The sequence below is a fragment of the Vanacampus margaritifer genome, chromosome 17 (assembly GCF_051991255.1).
Source record: "Vanacampus margaritifer isolate UIUO_Vmar chromosome 17, RoL_Vmar_1.0, whole genome shotgun sequence".
Taxonomy (NCBI): domain Eukaryota; kingdom Metazoa; phylum Chordata; class Actinopteri; order Syngnathiformes; family Syngnathidae; genus Vanacampus; species Vanacampus margaritifer.
Window position 1 is genome coordinate 2958296 of NC_135448.1, and position 22399 is coordinate 2980694.

At 39.7% G+C, this 22399-nt stretch overlaps 2 protein-coding genes across 2 annotated transcripts in view; one reads left to right on the top strand and one right to left on the bottom strand.

The window, feature by feature from the left end:
* top2b (DNA topoisomerase II beta) overlaps positions 1-22399 on the top strand; it is a 131332-nt gene that overhangs the window by 24568 nt on the left and 84365 nt on the right. The window contains exons 6-8 of the mRNA XM_077549538.1: positions 18732-18829; positions 18920-19132; positions 22061-22234. Coding sequence (XP_077405664.1) covers positions 18732-18829; positions 18920-19132; positions 22061-22234 — 485 coding nt within the window. The remainder of the gene's footprint in view (positions 1-18731; positions 18830-18919; positions 19133-22060; positions 22235-22399) is intronic.
* LOC144037778 (uncharacterized) lies at positions 1132-13321 on the bottom strand. Its single transcript, XM_077549539.1, has 18 exons — positions 12852-13321; positions 11871-11999; positions 11629-11791; positions 11292-11484; positions 11109-11201; positions 10153-10197; positions 9964-10020; positions 9292-9345; positions 9062-9148; positions 8428-8481; positions 8196-8273; positions 7522-7575; positions 7281-7367; positions 6921-7029; positions 4640-6661; positions 3642-3797; positions 3473-3526; positions 1132-3123 (listed from the first exon to the last, which is right to left on the bottom strand). Exons 2-18 carry the CDS (start codon positions 11974-11976, stop codon positions 2861-2863), a joined length of 3675 nt encoding a protein of 1224 aa, XP_077405665.1. The 5' UTR covers positions 11977-11999; positions 12852-13321; the 3' UTR covers positions 1132-2860.

Sequence of the window (22399 nt, forward strand, 5' to 3'; positions counted from 1 at the left end):
CTTGCATCGGTACACGTTGAAACGTTTGGTTAGTGGAATCGATTGGATTTCAAACTTTTGCCAATACTGTACGCACCGGACGACTTGAAAACGTATGCTCTAAGGTAGGATGGCTCTCAAAACAGACATTCTTGCGTCTTCTGTACTGTCGGATTTTATTGGTTGCAATGTGCATTTATCAATTGGGAATTCAAGGTGAAGAATCTCGGGTTATTTTTAAACCAAGTCGCTAGTTCCCCCGAACACGCTAGCTACTAGCGCTAGCATGTTACAACGAAAACAACAACATTGTTGATTCATTCATTGTTGTCAACAATTTCAACTTTTGAGCTGCTGGGAAAGGAAAATAAGAGACCTTAAGGAGGGTATTTGGAGAGATCTCAAAATCGAAACTCTTGACCACAAATCTATTTTTAGCCAGAGCTAGCCACGGCTAGCGGCTCACATATATCACAATTGCATTATGGTAAAAGCCTTTTTACCATCTTATAATGACACCTTAATCAAAATGGTCAGAACACACTTTGGTAGACTTTGTCGGTTGGAAATGCTTTCGATGAATCTTTGTAATTCCGGACACTTCTTTGCCGTTCCCATTCGACATTCCATGGACCGCCACACAATGTGGGGCAAATGACGACATGTGAATACTATCTAGAACAGGGGTGCTCAAGTTCGGTCCTCGAGACCCCCTATCCAGCCTGTTTTCCATGTTTTACTCCTGCAGCACAGCTGAATCTAATGGTCAGCTAATCAGCAAGCTTTGCAGAAGCCTGATAACGATCCTGATCATGAATCAGGTGTGTTCGTGGAGAGAAACATGGCAAGCAAGCTGGATAGGGGCTCCAGGACCGGAATTGAGCACCCCTGATCTAGAAGTTTCATTTCACATTGTTGTTCGCCCAATTTTGCACCCGTGAACGGCACACGTGTGCACCATTGTGAAGCGGTTCATGAAAACCCGGAATGAATGAATCAAAGTAACTTGTAGTTAGCAAAACGAGCGCCCCTCAGCATTTGGTTGCATTGTCTTGCTGGTCGTTTGCCCCACGAAAGGCCTGTTGGGTCGAGGTGGGGGTCGGTGACTATGTATAGGACACACACACACGCACACACACACACGCACACACACACACACACACACACACACACACACACACACACACACACACATACCTGTTTATATGGTATAGACTGACAAATTTCAGAAACAGGCCCGGTGGTGATTTAAGTTGACACACCTTTTAAAAGGGTTTAGAATGATGGGAGTAAGGCTAAATCACTTCAAAAAAATTGAGAAGAATTTAGCACCCTTCAGAGCTTAGAAAAGAGGTTAACAACCTGAGATATCAGACCTGACAAAATGGTGGTTTGGGACGACACTTGAATTGTGGTTTACAAGGACAAAACAGGATTAAGGTGACTTTAAAGGGACAAGGTAGTCACGCCCCCCACCACCCAAAATTAACATAAATACACCACCTGACACCACTATGCATTAGGTGAACAGAACCAAAAGAGAGCAATTGGATATAGATGGATGATGAATTCACCCCTGTAAGTGTTTCTTCATGACTAATACAAAAAATACGACAGTAATGAGCATCAACATTATTGAGACTTTAAAAAGGCAATTACCTCACATTTGCAGCCACACAAATTAAGACGCAACTGCACAAAGAATGTAGGAAAGTGTCTATTTAATGACACAGGCTCCTTTAAACCTCAGAAATTAGCAACCCCACACTAACCAAGCTGTAATATCACAAACGTAAAAACATACAAACGCAATCTAAATTAAAGTAAACACAGATGTTTTATTAACAAGTATGACTGGTCTAGACACTGTACACTGTTTTCTACAAAGTCCTTTCTAATCAAGGTGTTCCGAGCCACTACGCACTACGTGTTGGTGTTCCATTTTTATCCTACTGAAAATCCAGAGCCTTGTAGTTTAATATTCCAATATAGAGTTTATAGTAGTAGTGATAGACAGTGCCGACACCATACTGATTATTTGTAGTCAAAGAGGCCAATAACCACATTTGGAGCTGATATTCATTTGTAGCAAAAGAAAAAAAATGGGGTCAAAATTAATATTTTTTTAAATGTTGAAATGCTATTAAGCATGTTTATAACTTTCAAATTTGTTAAAGGCTTTTAGTTTAATTTTAAACATTAAGTTTTAAAACAAATTGGGCTATTTGCTAACAAAAAGTGCTGGGTGCTGCCAGGGTCATTAGCTTGTGTTAAGGTCAATTGAAAATTAGGCAAGTAAATGGGGTATATGCCACGGGGAAAGCGGGACTTGCAACTTCCGTAAGTCACACACCTACGCTGATACCAGTTATTGTAGCGCCATATAGGCCGTGCCCCATACTCGCACTTCCACCCTTATGTTGCAACAGTAACCAGAAACAGCGTGTGTGTGACCTAGTCCCACCTCCTTTGTGGCATATACTTCAGATCTCCCTTAAGATTTTCGTTTTAATTTCTAAGAGAAAAAGTGCAGGGAGTTCTTAGTGTCTGAAGAATTAAGTGAAAATATAATTAAATACATAAATAAAAAGTTCCCAGAATTTAGTTTTAAATGAAACTCTCATGCTGGTATCTCACTGAGTGATGAATGCTTGGGTAAATAGCAAATTTGTTGTTTTTTTTGTCACGGTTCATATAAGGTTTCAGAAGATGCTTGCAGAAAGTGAAAAACTGTCTGAACATGTTAAAAAAAACTTTGCAACAGGAAATACTGACAAGTGAAAACTGAACATTTCTGCAACCTTTTATGAATCCCGACAAAAACCCCAAATTCTCTATGTTCGCAAGCATTCGTTGCTTAGTGAGATACCAGCAAATGGGTTTACCGTCTCTTCTGGGCCTGCCTTTTGGCTGTGGTTATTCGGTTTCTCACAAAGTCTCTAATATTCTGTACAGTCCGTTGTGACAGCACAGGGTCTTCTGCCCGCTTACACTGGCTGCATTCAACTTTGGAGGCAAGTTTTCCTTTTTTTATGTGGCTTCCAAAATGTCGCATCACTGCAGCGACCTCGGCTTTGCTCCACATTTTCTTTGGCTGTCTCCTTCCCTCACTTTCTTGATCAGCATCGTCTTTTCCTGAGAGGACTGTAAGTAAACAAAACAAAAAATACATATATATATATATATTTACAGATACTTGAACAATCAGAAGGTAAGTCTAACTAATGTCACAGATTATTTGTCAATTACAGTGGCTGCAACACAAAAACAGGAAGTAGATAGTACTCTCCACAGCCATTATTTATGGCCTAATGCAGGCTATTGTGTGGCTGCAGGATGGCAAAAGAAAAGACCATTACCGACTGCATCTAGTCTTAAGCAGTTACGTGACTTTATTTTATGTTTTTTTTTTTAGCTCATTTCATTGCTCAGGAGGCCTTACATCATTGCATATTTTCATAACATAATCCAAAGACCCTAAAGCTTGTCTTACCGCCAGTTGAAGGGACTGTGTCTCCTACTGTAGACGTCACATGTGACAGCTTATCTGGTAAAAACAAAAACGACGTGTGAAAATTGTCTCATCAACAAATACTGATACCGGGCGGCCTTTGTTGCCCCGTCTGCTGAGAGAAAATTTGTAAAGTAGACAGAGAACCTACCGTGGCCACCAGAGTTCTGTTCCTGCTCAAGGATCGTAGAGTCTGAGGCTGGATCCAGGTCTTTGCCATCTTCACAAAGTGGTCCTCCGACCTCTGTGTCGCTGCCCTCTGAGTCACTGCCATCATTATTTTCATTCTCACTGAATGATAAGTTATCTAGAAAAAGATAGTCATAAGAAAAGATCAGTGAGACATCAGACCCCAAGGCCTCAAGTTTTAGAATTGTTCTGCCAATTTAATAATGTACACACAATCTCTTAAATTCCTCCACCAAATACTAAATTTTGTATCAACACTGATGATAATCTAAAATTACTCCAAACTATCCTGGAGGGAGTTAGGGAGGCATACAGAACATTAAAAAAAAAGTTTTCTAGTCATAAATTTCAATGGCAAACATTTCCTCACATTTCAGCATAGGTGACCTTGTTGACTGATTAAACACCAACATTATGTTGTACTGTGTACAAGTTTAAAGCAGATAATGTGATGCTATTTAGATAAATACGTTGCATTTGCTATAGAAAAACTAGCTGTAAGCTGTAACAGATGCAAGATGGAAAGGATGCCACTCCTTAGGGGTGAGAGCGATAATTGTTTTTTTTTATGCATCAATCGTTGTATAAAAAAAAATTCTGCTTCGATTCAGAGTTACCGGTATTAAAAATAGATTTTTAAAGTTTATATAAATTTTTTAAAAAAAACACTGTCATCTTCTGCATATTGCACTGGGAGAAGTTAAACATTTGTTACAGCAAACGCTGACACACTATTGTAAACCAGGTTGCCTTGCCACTTTAATAAAAGTCAGTGTGAAATATAAATCTTTGCTTTTCCTTGAGTTCTGCAATTGTTTTAAAAACGTACCAGTGGTTTACATTAGCTATGAAATGTAAGCAAATGTACTAATGATGCATCTAAAGCGAATCGAATCTTGAGGTACCCATATTTTCCCACCCCTGATAAACAGGACATCATCTGACATTCTGAACACTCACCTTCAATTTCAATTTCATCCAGAGATTTACCCTGTAGACCAGAAAGCTCTCCTTTTTCTATGGATAAGAGCAGTTTTGAGATCTTGGCCAACTGCATGGTTGGGACCGGCAACCTATAGAAATCCCTATGGACTCTGATATCATGCCCCAGGAAATCTGCAACCTGGTCAAGTTCATTTTTTTTCAAATTCAGTATCTGTGTGAGTGTGGCGACATGTTTTCTAAGTTGTGTAGATCTGAGGAGCTCTGGCTGTTTAGCTCCACACAGGCTTGCGTAAATACGCAAGCAATCACATCCTCTGTAGTATGTTAAAGTTTTGGGTCTTCCAAATAGAAAAATATTCTCATCTGGGACACCACACTCCTTCCTTTTATTGGTTAGAAGTGACAGCGCTTCTATCGTAGATGGTGCAAGAAGAACCACCACCTTTCGCTCTCTTTTCCCAACAAGTTCTACTCTGGTGAAATAGTTGCACAACCTTTGCTCGAGCTGAGAAAGACCCAAGGCAACATCTTTGTGCAGCTTTGTGCTGTCTCTCTCATTAAAACCTTTGCTGAGCATTTTTGAAACTTCTCCAGCGCGTCTCCGATTAAAAACAATTATTTGTGCTAAAGTAAGTTTCGCAAGCTCAGCATAGTTTTTCGGTGTTGCTTCCTCTACCAAGTTACTAACAGCACTGTCAGCAGTCTTCTGAAGGTACTGGTGAAGTACCTGGACATCCTCCGTAAAGGGCAGTGTTGGTGGCTTATTATACTTGGCACTGCTCAGTGTGCTCAGAGCTTTGTGGGAAATCAACTCACACCACTTGGAGGTATATAGTTTCCTAAATGTTTCAGTTTCCTTCACCAGTGTTGCATCTTCTGCCATTAGTGCACGACAATGAATGATGTCGCAGATTTTGTTTAGTGTGTGCCCCAATTTCAAAGCCAGGCTTGGTGTATGGTAGGAGAGGCTTTCTTCGTCAAATCCAGCAACTTGCTTCACTGCTTGAACAACTGTTTGAAAGTTTGAGGGCTTTATGGCTTCCTCCAGGCTGTGTACAGAGAAGTTTGCTCGCAGACATACCAGCAGTCGTCCCACTTCTCGGAGCTTTTGTCGAATATGTTCGTACTTTGTGGGATCTTGACCATGTTTATTGTACAGGGACTGGGCCAAATGAACAATAGATAGGTCATTTCGTACAGCAAGGCCAATCTCATCCGTCTTCATTGTGCTAAGAACCTTCCACATTCCACTCGAGAAGTGTTGACTGAATACGGTATCTTGGGCTGTAGCTAAACACAGAACTCTGGCTCTTCCAGCTTGTTTATCCAGATTGCAATTTTCTGGCCTTAAGGGACATCTTCGGACATGTCTCCACAGATCTTTGCGTACGTATAAGCCCTGGCAGTGCATACAATGCACAAAGTTTCCAGCCACTGCAGTAGATTTTGGCCTCCTTTTCACTTTTAATTGTCCATTTTCACCTTGGAGTATGGCAGTGTTATGTTGAAAGTTTCCTCTGTTTCGCATTTTTTCAAACAAAGTCTTGCGCTCCTGAGAGTGATCAGGGAGGTAAAATGCATATGCAACTTCTGGGTGAGACATGTGTACTTTCAGGTGGCGAGTCAGTCTGCTTTGTGGCTTACCACAAACAAAACAGTAATTTCTATTGGTCAAATTAAGATGTTCTAGAGATTTTTTATCTTTGTTCTTCACATGCTTATTTGATGAGTCTTTGCTAGAAATTTCTGAATCTGACGTTTCGCCAGCAATGACATCTGTGGGCAAACATTTTGATGTGCCAGCTTCATTTGGAAAATGTGTGTCCAAACTGTTAGAGTTGTTAGTGGGTAAGGCTGGTATTCCTTCCCTCTGTCGCACTTTAGACTGATTAGGCACCAAAGTCATGCTTGAATCTGAATCATCATCTGAATCAGGGACATATTCACTTCCAGAGTTCTGCTCCTCATCCGAGTCTAATATTTCATCGTCTCCTTGCTTCCGTCTGTAGCAGGACAGATGCCAGACTCTTGAACATGCTGTGAACAGAGTTAGAAAATGTTGGGTCAAACAAACAGTGCCAGTTACAGTTACAACATAACTTCTTTAAACAATTTTCTTCTCTGTACCAATCAGTGCTGTATTTTATATTGTGTAAGAAGAGTTGCCAGTAATTAAATCGTTACATCATGTCCACAATGCAGACAACTGTTCGGTTGCCATTTGCATCATTTGTTTGGTTTCTGGCTGTATCGTCTAAATTTGGACTCAAAGCAATGCTATCAATATATGGTTTACCTTTGCATCTGTATCCAGTCCATGTAAAAGAAGATATAGGTCCCAAGCATAGAACACACTTATCAAAGGCTGACAGTGTTGAGACCTCAAGAAGGTGTTTCCAACAGTCCTGGGGAGGGTAGGGGGTAATTTATTTAGAAAGTGTTGGCAAAATATTTATTAAGCATGTGGGATTGCTAGCAACAAAAAAAAAACTTAGATGAACAAATATGTACAAACTGACTTCAATTATCAAGCATCCAATGAAGTTTCTCAGAGCACAAAAATATTGCTGATGACTTGACATGCACAGGAAACAATTGTTGAACGTTAACTGTAATTGGACTTTAAATAACACTCATTAGAGATGAAGTAATTTACCTTTTGAGAACTGGTCTGTGGCTCAAGTTCTGGACTCAGGTCACCCTGGCACAAGGTCAATGTGGAGTCACTTGTCTCCATCATGTACTGAAAAAAAAATACAGAGACAATACACACAGGTGTAATCAGACAGTTTGATTACTACAAATTCACTGAAGTTGCAGAAATATGCATGAGCGCCAAACTTTGACAGTTTTTAATTGCCAGATGGCGTTGAAATTCATTTAACAACCACGTATACCTGTTCAATATCTTCAACCTCTAAGGGTTGGGCTGACCTCTTTGTGTCGGAATGCTGCAAAAGAGACAGGAAGGAAACATTAAACATAGACAGACCTTCATAAAGACAACGCTTTACATCACATTGCTGATTCAGAGTGATGCAGGATCAAGAAACATTGAGTTTATGTTAGGTCATTTCAAAAACAACAGCCTACCAAGTATATTGATATACTGTATGTATAGTGATTCTAATCCACAGATAGGTGAAAGTGGGTGACTGTGAGACTTAAAGATACAATGAGGTTAAATGTCCCTCTAAACCATATGATTATGTGAACACACACACACACACAAGTAGGTGAGTGCGACTCCACTTCTATAGCAAATGCTTTCTCGGCAAAAGTCAGTGTATGCCAGTGTCAGTCTATGCCATACTTGGACACAACACACATTCAAACCTATGGATGAGGTTGTGACTTAAAACTTGAACATACTATCACGAAATGTGTCAGTCCAATACATAATAAATCTAGGTGATAACACACACACACACACTCGGTCTATTCAAAATATTATCAAGCCTTCAATAAGTTTTTCTGTACACTAAAATATTACTGGTGACTTGATTGAGCACTGCAAACAATTACTGTAGTTGGATGCTAAATGACACCCAATAGTGATAAAGTAATTTACCTTTTGAGAACTATTGTGCGGTGGACTCAGGTCATTCTGGCTCAAACTCATTGAGGAGTGCCTTGTCTCCATCATGGACTTAAAGAGAAAAATACAGAGGCAATACACACAGGTCCCATCAAACTGTTTGATTACAAATTTGTTTCAAGTTGCAGAAATATGCATGAGCAGTAAACTTTGACAGTTTTTAATTGCCAGATGGCATTGATATCCATTTAACAACCACATGTACCTGTTCAATATTTTCAACCTCTGAGGGTTGGGTTGACCTCTCTGCATCAGAATGCTGCAAAAGAGACAGGAAGTAAACATTAAACATAGACATACCTTCATTGAGACAACGCTTTACATTACGTTGCTGATTCAGAGTGATGCAGGATCAAGAAACACTGAGTTTATGTTAGGTCATTTAAACAACAGCCTACCAAGTATATTGATATACTGTATGTATAGTGATTCAACTCCACAGAAAGGTGACATTGGGTGACTGTGAGACTTAAAGATACAATGAGGTTAAATGTCCCTCTAAACCATGAGATTATGTGAACACACACACACAAGTAGGTGAGTGCGACTCAACTTCTACAGCAAATGCTTTCTCGACAAAAGTCAGCGTATGCCAGTGTCAGTCTATGCCATACTTGGACACAACACACATTCAAACCTATGGATGAGGTTGTGACTTAAAACTTGAACATACTATCACGAAATGTGTCAGTCCAATACACAATAAATCCAGGTGATAACACACACACACACACACACACACACTCGGTCTATTCAAAATATGATCAAGCCTAGAGCACTGCAAACAATTATTGTAGTTGGATGCTAAATGACAATCATTAGAGGAAAACGTAATTTACCTTTTGAGAACTGGTCTGTGGCTCAAATGCTGAAATCAGATCACCCTGGCTCAAACTCATTGAGGAGTGCCTTGTCTCCATCATGCACTGAAAGAGAAAAATACAGAGACATTACACACAGGTGCCATCAGACTGTTTTGTTTCAAGTTGCAGAAATATGCATGAGCGGTAAACTTTGACAGTTTTTAATTGCCAGATGGCATTGATATCCATTTGACAACCACATGTACCTGTTCAACATTTTCAACATCTGAGGTTTGGGCTGACCTCTCTGCATCAGAATGCTGCAAAAGAGACAGGAAGGAAACATTAAACATAGACATACCTTCATTGAGACAACGCTTTACATTACGTTGCTGATTGAGAGTGATTCAGGATCAAGAAACACAGAGTTTATGTTAGGTCATTTAAAAAACAACAGCCTACCAAGTATATTGATATACTGTATGTATAGTGATTCAACTCCACAGAAAGGTGACATTGGTTGACTGTGAGACTTAAAGATACAATGAAGTTAAATGTACCTCTAAACCATGAGATTATGTGAACACACACACACAAGTAGGTGAGTGCGACTCAACTTCTACAGCAAATGTTTTCTCGGCAAAAGTCAGCGTATGCCAGTGTCAGTCTATGCCATACTTGGACACAACACACATTCAAACCTATGGATGAGGTTGTGACTTAAAACTTGAACATACTATCACGAAATGTGTCAGTCCAATACACAATAAATTCAGGTGATAACACACACACACACACACTCAGTCTATTCAAAATATTATCAAGCCTTCAATAAGTTTTTCTGTACACTAAAATATTACTGGTGACTTGATTGAGCACTGCAAACAATTATTGTAGTTGGATGCTAAATGACACCCATTAGTGATAAAGTAATTTACCTTTTGAGAACTATTCTGGCTCAAACTCATTGAGGAGTGCCTTGTCTCCATCATGGACTGAAAGAGAAAAATACAGAGACAATACGCACAGAAATGATGTTTGATTACAAATTCACTGAAAGTGCAGAAATATGCATACAGTTTTTAACTGCCAGATGGCGTTGAAATCTATTAAACAACTACATGTACCTGTTCAACTCCGGAGGGTTGGGCAGACTTCTCTGCGTCAGAATGCTGCAAAAGAGACAGGAAGGAAACAAACACAGACATGGATGAGTGGTAAACTGTCTGTTTTTTAAGAGTTAAAGGTGGCGCTAAAATCCAATTAACAATCCCGTTGTGTACTTTTAATAGGGTTGTCAAAAGTATCGATACTTTTCAAACACATCATATCCGGATACAATATCACTTTATCAATACTGCAGCGTCAGCCGTGCACACTCCACTAGCATCACTGCCTCGGCAGATAGGCTCCCGCACCCAGGAGAGCCCACACTGCAACCTTGCTTGTTCAGTTATGTTTTACAGCTGCTTAGTATGGCCAGTGTGGTGGCAGGAGGGCTAAACGTGCCAGTTTTGGTGGACAAGAAAAAGCCAGATGCCTTGTTTTGTTATCAGCCGTTAGCTGGCTACCACGGTTAGACTTATGCTCAGTAAGTGACTGTTGTTTTATTATTATCCATTAGCCACGGCCTCACAGTTAGCTTAGTGTGCATTGCTGCTTCAAGTTGTGCCTCATTTTTAGTAAATTCAGGGCTCATATGCAAGCCATGAAGTGCACAGGAGCACATTGACATGCTTGTCTTTAAAAAAAAAAAAAAAAAAAAACTTCCAACCACAAAGAAAATTCAGACCAGTGATACGACAGGCTCAGACAGTCATTCATAGAATAAAGTGGCATTTTTTAATATGGCATATTCTTTCATTTGTTTAAATTATTTATTTGCATGTGAAAAAGTGATTGTCCTATTTATTTTTGTTATTTTAGGATTAGTATATCTTTTGGTATGGTATTGAATGGTATTAAGTATCAAGTATTTTCCTGGGTATCGATATTGAGTTTGAAATTTTAGTATTGTGACAACCCTAACCTGTAAATAGCGTATGGACTGTAAAAGAGCACTAAAAGAGTGTACATGATTTACCTCTTGAAAAGGTTTCCGAGCATCTGTGGGCGCTGTAGATGTAGTTTCCTCTATGGTGAGCTTGGATGTGGATGTGTTTTGTTGGCCAGATTCCTGAGGTTTAAATTGACAAACATCATGAGTTTAATTCAGTCAATACTGATTTTCAGATCACTAACCACTCATCACATTCTGATATGATACCTTGCTTCTCCATGGCCAGTCAGAGTCGCCATAATTATATGTAATCTCCTCTCCTGTGTCAATGTCCCGTGTCGCAAATAAACACAGATGGGGCTTTCCTTGCACATTTAAATACTTCATTGTGGAATTTGGGTTGATGTGGTCATCATTGACCAGTCTTCCTAGTGACCCATCCTCTGTTGCTGCATCAACACTTCAAATAGAAAACCAATTATTAATATTATATAGTTAGAACTTGGTAGTGTTGATTCGGGTTTTGACTCAAAGCTAATGAATCTAAACAAATTATGGACTTTTAATATGGACTAATTAAATGGAGCATGGACTTAATACGCACCACCAAGTTCTTCCGTCAAAGCGAAACTCAAACATGAATGCTTTCATTTTGTCATGGTACAATCTCTGTCTCCTCTCACATTCTTGTTTGCTTAGAAGTGCACCACGATATTCTAGCAGGAAGTCTCCTTTTTCAAAAGAAGCACAAGCAAAGACCCCTCTCCCTAGTAATGACAAAAATAATAATGAAGTCAGGTGGAAGATTGACTTTTTAGTTAACTGTTATTGTGAGATGTATCTTACCTTTGAATTCACTGATGTATTTCACATCAAGTCCATGTTTGTCTCTTCCGGTATCGATATAAAGCATTGCTTCTTTTTTGGGATTCAAACACCTTCGCCTTGGCATGTTTTTCTTTAAATCAAGAGCCTCTGTACCCAAAGAAAAATTAAAGATTCGAAAAATGAAATGATTGTTATAAACAATAATATAAACATCTCATATTTTAAAATCAAAATAATCCTCACAAATCAAACTACAACGATCCAAAGTCTAATGCTTTTCAATAAGAGATGACGTCACCTCGGAATTGTCAATACGTGAAAATGCTCAAGCTCGCTCATTAATTAAGTAACAGATGGCTAAAGATAAATACAAACGTTAGAGAAAAGGGAGTGGATATTTTCCTGCTAGCGCTTTTTTTCCGGTGCATAATTCGTAGGCCTACTTGTAGTTCTTGCGCGACCCACGGCAAGATAGCTGTTAAAGGCGAGACCGACAACTCTTCTGCTGGCGCTATTTTGCCGGCGCAGAATTGGTACTTGTAGTTCTCTCGCGTTTCACAGCAAAATATAGTGCTAAGAGGCTACCGGCAACTCTCCTGCTAGCGCTATTTTGCCGACACAGAATTCAAACTTGTATAGTTCTCGCGCAGTTCACGGCAAAATAACGCTAAGTGAGCTTTTAAAACACGGCAAAATATCCGCTTCGTAAAGAAAATTAATCCATCCATCCTTGATCCCAACCGCCTGTCCTAATATGAGATAATTATTATGGTGGAACAACCGTCACGAACGTGTTTAAATGAGATATCTGAATAACCAGCAACAACAAACGAGGCATCTGCGTCAACGAATTAAAAAGGTTCCATTTTCTATCATGAAACCTTTTTAAAACAGCGTAAAAAGTTGCCCTGCCTTGATGAAATTACCTCACCGCAACAAAAATAACCGTGTTCTCATTAAATTGGGTGTATTTACCATGAATATATGCTTGTTACTTACCGTGCAGTTAGTTCTGCGTTGTGTTTGTCTGCATCCCACGTTGACGCGTGTGGCTTTCGCGGGAGATCCGGTATACCTCACGCCCACATTACACGTCATGCCACCGCCCCCTTTGTGTGTACTTTTGTGTGTGTGTGTGAAAGTGCAATAATAAAAAACGGCCAGTAGGATGTCATACACACACACAAAATCTCAGACGAGGGGATTACACTGACAGATCAAAAAATCATATTTATAAGATATTTAGAAATGAATTCATGCATAATTATTGTCCTAGCTGAGTAGTAGGCCCACATTTTTCTCTTTTTACAGAAAAAAACGTTTTTATAGACCCTAAAAAATTAAAAAACAAGTCTTGAATTAGGCCGACACTGCCTGTGTCGCTCTAAACACAAGTGTCAACTTTTCCCAGGTCAAATGTCAGATCATTTGTCGGTCTAAACCACATTAACAAACGCACACACACACACACACACATATAGTGCTGTTTAAAAGTTTGTGAACCTCTTGAGCAATTTGGAATTTTCAATTGTTTCAACCTGATTTTGTTAAATAACAGGTGTAGGTTTAGCATTTTAAAGCATTTCTAATTTTTATTTTTTTACGTCAATTGTGTAGTCAAAACTAAATTAGAAAGAGTTTTTGGTCAATTCATGTAGGTGCAAAAGTAAGTGAACCCTGAGCTGCATTGCTTAAAACAAGCAGTCAAGTAGGATCAGGTAGGACAAATTAGTAGCTAAACTAACCACTGAAATGGACCGACTGAAATGGGAGAGTCTTAGCGAAAAGATTGTGCATCACTGACTGAAACAGAGACATAACCACATCATTTAAGTCTTACCCAGGTGAACCTATACAGGTCAGTCATGCTGAGAGGAAGAGAAATCTCTGGGGACTTCAGGAAGTGGGTAGTGACAGCACATCTGTGTGGGGAAAGCTATAAAGTCATCTAAAAAAATTGAGCTTCATCATTCCACTGTGAACTAGAGAACACTGAAAATTACTACAATCCAGCCTAGAAGTGGATGACCTTCTAAAATATCAGCAGGACCCACAAGACAAATGATAATTCAAGTGAAAGCCAACTTGTGCATCACATCAAGGGATTTGCAGACCTCTTTTGCTGCATCTGGGACACGTGCATGCTTCAATAATCAGAAGATAATTAGATCGACAAGGCTTTCATGGAAGCCTTGCTAGGTAGAAGCATCTGCTCACAAAAACGAACAAAGCTGCCCATCTCAACTTTGCCAGCGAGTACCTGGACAAACCTGAAGCTTTTTGGAAGTCCATTCTGTGGACAGATGAGTCCAAAATGGAACTGTTTGGTCACAACTAAAACAGTCATTTTTGGTGAAAAGTCAACACTGCATACCAGCAAAGGAACCTTCTCCCTATAGTGAAGCAGGGTAGTGAGGATGTTAAGTTCTGGGCTGGCTTTTCATCCTCCGGACCAGGACAACTTCACATAGGGAATCATGAATTCAGAGGAATATTGTGAAATCCTGGATCATAACCTGAAGCCGTTCTTTGTGAAGTTACAGCCTGGTAGAAGATGGATCATGCAACATGACAATAATCCAAATAATTACAGTAATACAACCAAGGAATCTCTGAAGAACAACAAGATTCATGTTCTGGATGTGCCCAGTTAAAATCCTGACTTAAATTATTTAAAAATACTGTAGTGGGACCGGAAGCGGGCAGTTTATGCTAGACGCCCATCCAACCTCTCTCGTATCTTTTCATATTAAGAGCTATCTAATTTTTTAACATGAAATAACTTGCGAACTTCAGGCACATATTTAAAATTGTAAAATACAGCTTGACACCAGTGCCCACAAATATATGCATTATTATTAAATTTATGACTAAATTATGTTATAGTGACTCATTTGAACGACGTGGAATGCTTTTATTTTGTTAAGTTCTCGGATGCGCATTGATTTAAAGTGATGCCGCTTTACTGCATGCCAGAGCCACTGCTCTGCTGGCAAGCGAGCCAAAAGCACGACTGTGTGTTACACTTAAGAGCTATTTTGTAGAGTTGCTGAATAAAATATGCCTCACATCTAAAGATTAAGTGGCTTGGGGTCACTACAACTGACAAGACGGCGTCCATTCGGCTCTTGGCTCTCACCGGGTTTGAGAGTGCCATGGACACCTCTTATTGGAGCAACCTAGCTCATTGCTAACAGCTAACCGAGTGTGTTCCGTCAAAGCAGGGAACAGGTGCAAGGGCAACACAGATTGTGTGTTTTAGGTCCAGTGTAGTACAGTGCATTTCTATTGGGTATATATATATATATATATATATACATGTGTAATTATTTATTATTATTTTTTCCACATTAGGAGAGCTACATGTGTGCTCGGCGCGCTTTAGCCCACATTAGGAGAGGCCACGCCCCACCCCCACATGGAATTACATGAAACCTGACGTGCAAAGGATTACTCAGATCAGAATTGGCGCCGTATTTGGCGATAGAAGATTACATTTTTCTTGCCAATTACATCAGCAAACTTCCATTCAAATGAACGAAGGCGGCTGTCATTTACGCACCGGATACGCCATCGTAATCACCTGACCAGGATAAAGCCTGGTTTATACTTCTCTGTTTGCTCTCGCGTTAAGTACGCCGTAGTTCGTGGCTGGGTGCTGCCACACCTCCAAATCTTGTGCGCCGTAGATGGCGGGTCATAACATTGCTCGTGATTGGTTCCTTTGATGGCGTAGTGTCAGGTTTAGGCAACCTGAAATATTTAAGACAACAATCAGAAAATAAGAGAGTTATATTATTTTACTTGACGAGGAGAGCAGACAGAGACTTCACAATCTCCATTTTACTCTGAACCAGACTCTGCTGCCCTCCTCCTTTTTATTGTTTTTTGCCTAGTTACTTAGAAGCTGCTCTCTAAAGAGTGGGGGCAGCTCCAAAACAGTCACAAATCCAAATCATCACACAGTCATGGATACAATTCATCACACAGTTAACAATGCAGACATGTTTAAGGTTAAGGTTAAGGCCTCAATCGTAAAACGTTCCAGTCGCCATCCTGTGGTAAGATCACAGCTCTTGTTCTTGTCAAGGAAGATGACAGGATCATGGGTCATCCTCCCCCTCACAGAACCAACTCCTCACGACTCAGAGACTAAATATGAGGTAAATACACATATATAGGATATACATCAAACTTAACACGTACTCAGCTTTTTTTTCTCTCCCCTTGGATAGTTTCCGTGAAGACAACTGTGTTTGTAAGCGCAGGCGGCGCAAATCCACTTCCCGCCCAGGAGACCACATTTGTGTGTGATTAGGTGTCTGAGACGAGGAAAGAAAAAAAAAAACAGTTCACTAAGCATGGGGCAGTAACCGTTGCAATTAATTGTTAAATAATTGCTATGGTGATGAGCCAACTCTCCCTCCCGGCTTTGTTCCGAAAATTAGCCATAAAATGCAGAGGTATCTCCACTCTGTGGCGTCCGAGCCAATAGCAGCCGTAGTGAAAACACCTGATGTGTCTTGGGATGTGTATTGCGCACAAGTAAGAAGGCAAACGCACGAACAACACTCCGCCGTATGGTCTCGGCCATCGCCTGACGCAGAAATATAACGAGGCCTTAATAGCGTTGCCCACAGTATGTTCTTATTTTGATGCTTCATCTGTTTTTAAAAAAAATCTGGGAATAATATGCCAGAGATATTTGCACTTTTATTTGTTATACTGAATGCCTAATCAAATACTGGAAAATTTGTTGAAGTTAATTGCCTTCAATTATCTTGTTTTTTTACTAGACACAGGCCTTTCTGTGTAGGTGCCAGCGTGTACAAGTAACAACTGTGGTCTGTTCTAAAAATAGCTAAACAGTGATGGGACAATAGTTGGGTTTCTATCCACCCATTTTTATTCAAATTTTCAAGAAATGCGAAAATAAAACTGAATGGAAACGGCAGAAATTCTAAAAGGACCCAAAATTTGCAAAAAAGTTTTTTTACGCTTGGAGGGGGTGGATTTTGAAGCGTGTTGAAAAAAGGAAAATGCCAATTTTGGCTATGGAAACAGGTTTTGTGAATAACCGCTGAAAAGACTGGATACACGTAGCACGTTTTGGCCGGACATTACGTCACACGTACGTTTGTAGTCCCAAAGCAATGTTGGACGATAAAGTAAGGTATGTTTGGGGGGGGGGGGGGGGGGGACGAAACATAAATATTTTTGGAATAAACAAAGAAGTGAATATTTTGCTATTTTAGATGTAAAACAGCAAAGAAACACTACGGTTTATTAAGAATTACAAAAGAAAACTCATACAACGTCATCACACGGCCCAGTAACTTCCTGGTCATCGTCGTCTTCTTATAAATTACTGGTGGATCACATCTCTATGGTGTATACCGCTACCTACAGCGGCTGAGTCCCCTCTCAATATTCGCAAAAGTAGAACAGATGGAAAGTCACACGTCCGTTTTGCGCATTTTCAGTAAATTCGCCTAAAAAAATTGAAACAATTGGATGGAAACCTGACTACTGACTTGCTAAAAATAATTAAAAGAAGAAAAGTTTATTTTCTTTAACTTATCATGGTACACGTTTCTTAATTTACCAAATATTCTACATTTTGTTAAAAATGTAATATATTGTGTTGAATAAAAAAAAGAGCTGTCTTTATTGACTTAAATGTTACAAACATAGGACAAAAATAACAGCTTAAATGAAAATGAAATAAAAATAAAACTCCAGGATAGAGTGAATCCGCAATAAGTAAACTGTGAAGTAGTGAGGCACCACTTTAGGTGTCCAAACGTATAGGCTGGTGTAACGAGTATACACAGAATAACGCAGATGACTCAAGATAAAACTACGGAGCAAAGTGAAGTGGGCTGCAACTATAAATGAACACATCAGAGAAGGTAACTTTTAACACATCAGAGAAGGTAACTTTTAACAAAGTGCTTTAGTGACAGCACGTCATCAATAACAATAGTCCTACAAAAATTAAACAATTAAAGAAAATAAAAATGAGCCATTGAAAAATAAAGAGTCGTATTAAGTCTGTTAGTCAAGTCTAAAAGTCTGTGAACACTAATTTTTCCACTTGAATCCTTAAGGTGTTTCTTTTCCAAAGGTTTGTGTGAGAGTTCTGTTTGTTGGTAGTGTGCTACCAAACTGTAGCGAGTTTCGTGAATGATGATGGTTCTTCGCTGTTCAAGCTCAATGGTCCAGGAATCTTCCATGAAGTTTCGATCCACTCAAAAGACCTGACCTGTTTTTACAAACAGGATTTTTACTCATCTCAAATAATGAGATAACGTAAAAGCTTCCTTCATCACATTAACTTAAAAAAATTTACACAACCAGCTTTGGCATCAATAAACGTTTTTAAAACGTTAGCATATCTTACTGATTAGCTCATCTACGTATGCAAGGTAACTTGGCTTTAGCTTATCGAACCCAAAAATTATCACGAACATGGTTCCTGGTCACTACTCCTGTCTTCAGCAGCTGTCTTTGTTGATTTATATGCATACAGTATAAGATGGGTTTTATTCACTTTAAACGTTGATTCTGAGAGTTTGTTTTCTCTGCTGCGGTGGCCTCGTCTAACGTGCTCGTACCTCGCCGTTGACTTGACTTGACTCTCGAAAGTTCTCTCTTGGCCTGTCAATCAGGTGACTATTGGGGAGGGACCTCCTGTTTAAATCAATTTCAACTTCTGATGATGCAATAAATTTTTGTTGTTTTTTTAATCTTTTTTATTATAACCCTTAGTTGGTCACAGGGTTAGAGTGGCTTTCAGCCATTTAGTTCAGAGAGTTGATCAATGGTTTTATTTAATGTATTTTTCATGTTTCTAAATTTCAATGTGTTTGGTCGCAGGTGGAAGGAATGGCTATGGTGCCAAACTTTGCAATATATTCAGTACCAAATTCACTGTGGAAACTGCCTGCAAGGAGTACAGACACAGTTTCAAACAGGTGGGAAAATATCCTTCATATACAACAAATGTGATTCCAGCGTACAATAACTTAATTTTTATCTGCATTGTTACAATTTTCTGCATCCAGACATGGCAGAACAACATGAGCAAGACTTCAGAGCCCAAGATCAAGTTCTTTGATGGAGATGATTTCACCTGTGTGACTTTCCAACCAGACCTATCTAAGTTTAAGATGGAGAAACTGGATACGGATACAGTAGCTCTTCTTACACGCAGAGCATATGATATTGCTGGTTCCTGCAAAGGTGTCAAAGTCACGCTGAACGGGAAAAAATTGCCTGTAAGTCTCAGTCTTTAAAATTTCCCTCACATTCTGTCAGGGATTTCCTGTTACTATTTTCCAGTTTATAGAAACTGTCGATGGGTGGGATATTCATGACAAGTTCTAAAAGTTGGACAATTGAAGTAGGGTTGCAAAATCAAAATCACCCGGGTCAGTGTTGTAAGTAGGCCGGAATGCACTGGTACGGAGCTCTAGCACACGTCCAGGTACTTCTCAACGTCCAAAGAACGTACTGTCAGCGTTCCGGTACGCTTGACAATGCATGTTTTCTGATCCCAAAAAGCTGTTCTGGTGAGCGCCGCTAATCCACGGATTTACATATAGTATGGAACACCTTTGCTCATCACATCACCATGCGCACGCTTATCCAGTTAACGTATAGATCTGTGCTTGGAGAGAGAAGCGCGCAAACGTCATTCAAGGCGACCGCTGTAAACGTGATGCTAGCGGCTAGCCCAATGCTAAGCAGATCCTAACGCGTGTGTACAACCGCAACTCTTGAGTTAAGAAAGTGAAATAAAAACGCTATGCTGTCCTGGCTCAAAGCTTCAAAAAGACCACGGACTCTGGGGTGGATTTGCAGGCTGATACAGCACGGATGTAAAAAAAAAATCAAAAATTATAATAACCTGTACTACTCATGCTGAAGCGAGAAGTGAAGCCGGCGGCAGCCATCTTGCGGTGCCCCTTTTAACTCTTTGACTGCCAAAAACGTTAAATGACGTTTAGTAAAAACCTACGGAGGGCCGCCAAGGACGTTAAAAGACGTTCTCCAATTTTTTTTAATTTTTTATTTTTGAAACGGGTGGAGCAAAGCCTTGGCCAGCTGTGGTGAAAGTTTCAAGCAGATCTAGTTAGCCTAATGACTATTTTTGGCCCCTAGATGGCAGCAATGACTCTCTTTTGACAAGATTGGGTAGGCGTCAGTAGAAGACGTGAGGCGGAGCTAGAGGGGACAATGGCTGGGGAAGGGAAGAGAACATGGCGACCGGTTGCAAGCAGCTCACGCTCGAGCATTTTTTTTCAAAGACGAAAAGCATCGACCAATGCTAAAGAGCACATTGATGACGACGATGATCATCATCGATGATGATTATGGTGACTCCGAGGTTGGAAGCATTGACGCGGCAGTAGAAGACGTGAGGCGGAGCTAGATGGCTGAAGAAGCGAACAATGGCGACCGGTTGCAGGCAGCTCACACTTGGGAATTTTTTTCAAAGACGAAAGGCATCGACCAACGCTAAAGAGCACATTGATGACGACGATGATCATCATCGATGATGATGATGGTGACTCCGAGGTTGACGCCGAAGTTGGAAGCGCTGACGCGGCGGCTATGACGACGTCATAAAGGTTCACGGGCTAGCGATGCTAACACCGGAAAACGCGGAGCACAACCGAGCACGCTCAGGCGGACGTTCAATCGGACGACGAAGAGTGCCCCGAGTCCAATGCATATTCATCGGAGCAGTGGGTACAGTCTGCTACTTGCTATTCCCCGGAAAAAAAGGCCGTCAAGAAAGTGTAACGTCTGCACGCAAAAGGGACAATCGGTAGTGAAACTACTCTGTTGTGCAAATCCTGCTCCCTCTCCTTGCACGCAGGGGAGCGTTACAAAAAGAAAAACTGTATTTGAAACATCCACATAATTGTAAATAGTACCACAGTTGCACACATTTTTAAATAGTTTGCGAAATTGTTTTGTCAAATTGTTACACTGTTGAATGGAAATAAACGTATTTTACATCTAAAAACACTTTTTCATTGTTGGTGGTAAGTGTTTTACAGAAGTAAAGCACTATTTAGGTGTTTGTGGCATCATTCATGGACAAAAAGAAGTGTAGAATTCACTAGAGTGCATGAAATAACATCGTTTCACAAAAAGCTCTTTTTCTCCGCTTTTTGTTTCAAAACAGAGCATTTCGGTGAAACTAACCATTTTCTATTGTAGATTACTGAAGAACGGAATAAGGTAGAAACAAGCTTTTTTTTCTGATGAAAGATGAGAGTTCAATCTTTCATTTGGTAGTATGTGTGTTTCCATAGTCCAAACACAACATTTTCTGTGGACCTTGAAAGATCAGTCAAAATGCTTAAATCGGCTGGCAGTGGCGACATCCCGTTTCTGAAAACGTCTGGCAGTCAAAGAGTTAACATTATTTTCTTCCTCTCCAGCGAAAATACCACCGTGTCTGGTGTACAGTTGTACCAATAAGTATAAAATAAGTTTGGGAGAAGCTCTAAATGCAAATTTCATCAGTAAGAATGTGAATATAAATTTTGCATCATGTAATCAGAAATGAAAGCACAGCACACAAGAAAAAACAATTGCTGTGAAATGTAAACTTCTGCAAGTCACGATTTATAATACTGAGATAATACACTGAATGGTTGATGCAAACAATGACGTTTGTTCTTTGGCGTAAAACACCCACTAATAAGTGTTTTCGGCCCAAAAAATTAAGCATGAGTGGCCAGAATTATACCAATTATATATATATATATATATATATATATATATATGAATTAGAGGAGTACCGGCACTTATTTTTTTCCACTTAAAACACTGCCCACCCCTGGTTGATACAAAACTTATCATCCAAAACATATTGGTCTTTTATCTTTGTTCAATAACCCCATTCCATTCACAATAGTGAAGATATAAATGTTAATGATAGATTAGATCATGTACGCAGTATACACATTTTTATAAATCAATTGATCAAGAGCTGCTACCCCACCATCCTTTATGAATACTTACGCAACTTCTTTGAGACATTTTTATTGGAAAACCGTTAGGTTGGCCCCATGCTTTTATACTGTTGTATAAGTGACAAAACAATGCCACTATTACACAATTGTAGAATTGTGCTGTATGGGAAAGTGCTACTGTCAAACCCATTATACCTGTTTTGCTCTCTCAAGGTTAATGGCTTCCGCAGCTATGTGGATCTGTATGTGAAAGACAAATTGGATGAGACAGGTGTAGCCCTGAAGGTGGTGCATGAGACTGGAAATGAGCGATGGGAAGTGTGCCTTACAATGAGTGAGAAAGGATTCCAACAAATCAGCTTTGTCAACAGCATCGCCACCACCAAGGTATGCATAGCAATACTGTATTAGCATAAAACATTTAACCAAATTCCTAAAAGCAGCGTGGCTTAAACATTTCTATAACAAATGTGGTACTTTGTCAACTAAAGCATATATACAGTACTTGCATTTATAAATGTTAAAGTGCGTTTATTGATTTATTAATCTTCT